The sequence below is a fragment of the Alligator sinensis genome, unplaced genomic scaffold (genome assembly GCF_000455745.1).
Source record: "Alligator sinensis unplaced genomic scaffold, ASM45574v1 scaffold19_1, whole genome shotgun sequence".
NCBI lineage: Eukaryota > Metazoa > Chordata > Crocodylia > Alligatoridae > Alligator > Alligator sinensis.
The window spans coordinates 2,368,730-2,372,969 of NW_005841916.1; the positions used below are offsets into that span (position 1 = coordinate 2,368,730).

General features: G+C 38.7%; 1 protein-coding gene across 3 annotated transcripts in view; it reads left to right on the forward strand.

Moving 5' to 3' along the window:
* Nucleotides 1-538: 538 nt before the first annotated feature.
* The window catches only part of POU2F1 (POU class 2 homeobox 1), a 147,647-nt gene continuing 143,945 nt past the window's right edge, over nt 539-4,240 (forward strand). The window contains exon 1 of one of the 3 annotated variants that reach the window (XM_025198178.1): nt 539-626. Coding sequence is in view for 1 of the 3 variants with exons in the window: in XM_025198176.1 (XP_025053961.1) it covers nt 713-737 (25 nt within the window). In the remaining 2 variants the exon portion in view is untranslated. Of the gene's footprint in view, nt 627-700; nt 738-4,240 lie in introns of those variants that run through there. The other 2 variants (XM_025198179.1, XM_025198176.1) reach the window with 2 other exon arrangements.

The window sequence follows — 4,240 nt, forward strand, 5'->3', positions numbered from 1 at the left end:
AAATTTGGCTTCCAAGGCTGCAGATGCTGCTCATAAGGTAGTGTAGTAAAAAGGTGTAGAAAGCCAAAACGAGATCAGTGTGTGCGCATTTCAGAGCTGACTGAAAATTTATTTTTCCTCTTAAATTGTCATGACTAGTTATGTTTTAGCTAGGCACCCGGCTACTTAGCAACCAGCCAAATGGACTGCTTTTTCTAAAAGGAGGTAATGGGGTCATTTTTTTTTTTTTTTTTAAATGTAGGAGTAGCATTGTGGTAAAACCGTGTGGCTTCTCATTAGTGACCGTTGTTTTCACCCTGTGGAGAAGAAGGACCTGACAGCGGGATATCTTACAGTGGCCATGTCAGATTAGCATGTAAACATCTTTGAAGCATGGCTAAGAGGAGAGTTCATGTATGAGTGCAGTCAGCAGATTTTGTAGAGTTGGCTTTTAAGTTTAATTTGCCACAAAATACTAGACTTCTCTTAAAGAAAAGCTTTTTAATTTTAAAATAACTGGTCTCACTCTTTATCCTTTTTTCATCTCGCTTGGTAAAAACAGGCCTGGAATACTGCAAGAAAAGATCGGTAGAAGCTGTAATGAGACTGTTCAGGTGACTGACTGCTTCACAGACCAGCAGCATGAGGTTGGCTGGACAAAAAGCAGTAATATGATTTCATGCCTTAAATAGCATATGTTTTTGCACCCGCTTCGCAAGATGTGGTCAAGCTGATGATGTCATTGGCCAGAGGACAAGGTGCAGTTAATTTGATTTATTGACCTGGGGTGAGGTGTAGCAGTGAAACCTTCTCATAGGGAAACCATTTATCTGAGGACAATTTCCTTTATAGCAGCAATTTAACCACTGCTGAGACTATAGATATTTTATCCGGGATGATAAAAATGTACATTGCATCTTGCAAGCAAAATTTCATTCTAACTGACAGTTTAGTAATTTTTTAAAGGATGCGTTTCTGGACTGCAGTCTCGTGTTATCAAATGGCTGAAATGGGGTTATGAACCCCACATGCTGACATTTACATGCTAAACCAAAACTGTATCCCGTCAATTTAAGGTATTGTATACCTACGTCATGGGTTAACATTTGACTGGAACCATCCCACTTGATACAGATTGAAGCCTAGGGGGCAACACATGAGTGAGGAGTCCATTTTCCCTCTGTCTTTATCATCTGGGAAGGTGCTGGGATTTCTACCAGGGTAGTTTTGCTGAATCCTTAGTAAGACTCCATTTTTCATACTAGTCTGTGGCTAGTAGATATATGATACATTTGAAGCTCTGCGCTGCTCTTTCCATCTGATGGTGGAAGAGAAAAGGATTTTTTTTCTCTTCCTCCAGAGCTTTCTGGTTGCTGCTAGATGAGGGAGGTCTGTACAATTCTGTCCCTCTTTCCAAGGATTCCTTGCAATTTCAAAGACGATATTTTGCTCCTGGCCTTTTTTTCTGGGAAGGGTTGCGGAAAGTGGGGGTGTCATTCTTCCCATGAAATAACTCTATTGCCTGATGCTGCTTCTGCTCAGTTTTACTGCTACTGACACCCTGCGAGTCATTCATTTCATTCATTATTTCATAAAGCAGTGGAACTGATCAAAGACTGTTAATTTTACTTTGGTGATTGGAAAAGCTGTTTAAGGGTGGTAGTATCTCTTGTGGCTATGTGCCGATTCAGGAAGATAACACAATATTGCTTCATATTTGGAAGGTTACCTTTGCAACAACACCTGCTGGAAGCTTGTTTAATTTTTAAATGAAAAGGAGGAAAATCTGAGTCCCTCTCTCCTCTCCTCTCCACTGTCATTTCTAGAGAAGGCTTTGCCATAAGTGGCAGGATGTCCTTAAACCCTGCTTGTAGTCATTGTAGTCATTGAAGCAGATCTTAAAATCGTATGGCATTTTATATGAGAGAGTGGTTAAATACTAGACACTCCTTTTTAAATAGTGGTGTTGATGTCTAGTACTCCTTAACTTGGGAGACCATACAGGACAATTGATGAAACTTTCAAATCTGATCTCTGTCTAAAGTCTGGTATTATGCACATATTCTGTGCTAGCTGTGTGGGAATCTAAGAATATTGCATAAAAAGAGTTGTGTACTTCCTGCTTATAATGGAGGTCTTAATGATTCTGACCTATTTTGTTTAGAAAATGAGGTTTTGAAGCATTAAAGCACCATAGTCCATCAAAATTGCTGCTGTTGCTTTTAAAGCAAGTAGGGTTGCAGGGATTTTTTTTGCAGGGAGGGTTTTATCTAGACTTAAATGTGCAAAGCAGCTCCCTGGAATAGGGTATCTGAATTTTAATTTTTCTTTTGGCTCTCTGTCCTTGTATCATTTTTCTGTTAAAGAAGTGGAATACTCTTATTCTCTATGAAGGTGTCCTCGTCTTTTCGATTTTTTTCTCTTGCTTGTTCTAAGAGGATTTTGTGGTAGTTATTTGCCCTCTTCTAAGGGCTAACAGATGTAGCTGTAACAAAATTTGGCATGCCCAGTGGAATATGTGGTGTGAGTTGTCATTTGTGGGAAGCAGTAATTTTCACTTACTGTCACTAAGTTCCTATTCTTCTGAACTTATTTATTTACAGAATTTAACACCAACAAAAAAATCACGTTCTGGGGTAGCGTCCTGCTCTCCAAAAATGATATTGTTGTACCAGGACTTTTTGAAATTTTTCCTGGACAGCCAGCTACTAAGCAAGCTCAGTTGCATAAAAATAAACTTTACAGTGTGTCTTGAGAGAAGCAGTCATAGTCTTGGTCCTAGGAGGTAACATAGGCTTGTATGAGATGCATATTTCTAATCAGTATAATAGAAATGAGCCCTAATAGAGGGAAAGGTTGAGCAAAATTAAGCATAAATTGACTGACCCAGAATAGATCTGCTTAATTTATATACTTGTAAATGAGGGGCTCTGTCACTGAAAACTGCAGAGTGTCTTCTGCATTGACTATTTTTCTCCCTCGTTTTCTATTGTGATACATTGCAATTCAGGGCAGTTGAAGCATAGGCTCTCCTTATGTTCAGCACAGCACTGGTTATAGTGATGGAATGCTGTAAATTGAAGGCAGAACCTTGCTTCTGTAACATTTTACTATGTGTTCAGTTTATGTGCAAGTGAAGTGAAACAAACCAAGATTTCACAGCTGCTAATTGAAGGAGATCCTGTAAATCTGACTTTTTAGCCTTTTGCAGTTGCCTTCATTAAGTTTTTTTTTGATCTCTGAAGCAGTCTCAGATTTGGTGTCATCCACACTTCATAATAGTGATAATAGTAATCTGGGGATAAAAATATTTACAATCTAAATATTAATTCCCATCCTCTCTATTGATTCTGCTGACTTTACAATTGGAATCAGCCAGTGTCCAAATTTGTCAGTTAATTTTTTTATTTATTTTTTAATGTAAACCTAAGGTAGCACGCTTTTATATTCTGTGTGGAAAGACAGGTGAATAAATTTCTGATGGCTGCTCATATTAATGAACTAGAAGCAACTAGGGAACAATTCCTGAGGTCCAGTCCTGGCTCTCACTGGCTTGCTCTGTGTGACCTTGAGCTACATCTGTGAAATGGGGATAATAAATATCAGCCTGAAAGTGGTGTTTTGGGGAGAAGGGGGATAATTAGCTAATGTTTGTACAGTGTTTTGAAGATTACAACACTACGTTAAGTGCCAAGTTTTATTACTAGATCCTTGTAGCAGAGTTTCTGCCTGAAAGGACACTATCAGCTTAAACATTGTATTTTTGACCTTTTAACGTAAGTCACCAACTAAGATCGTACGAAGAATCTTACATGTCTTCAGTCATTTGTTGTACATCTGACTACATTTTCTATGTAATCTGTTTCACTTTTTTTCCCCCCTGAATATAGTTTGTAGCTTTTAAAAAAGCTATGCCTTCACTAGACTTTTCTAAAAATGTCTTGCTAGTAATGCTACCTGTTCACCTTCCCCAATGATAGCAATAGTGAGAGGCTACTGTGGCTGACGGCTACTAGCATCATAATGTTTTAACTACAGTATGCTGTAGACCTGTTTTGTACAGTGTCAAAACAGGGAGAGAGAGAGTGAATGTATGCAGTGTTTTCTGAAATGGTGTTTATACCAGTGCTGCCATAGGTATAACTGCACCAATCTTAGCGTGGGCAGGAATTTTTATGAAGAAAGTCCGGATGTAGATAGCTTTAACTGGCTTCCCTTTTGGCATACATTAGTGGTTCTCAACCTTTTTGGACTTGAGGCA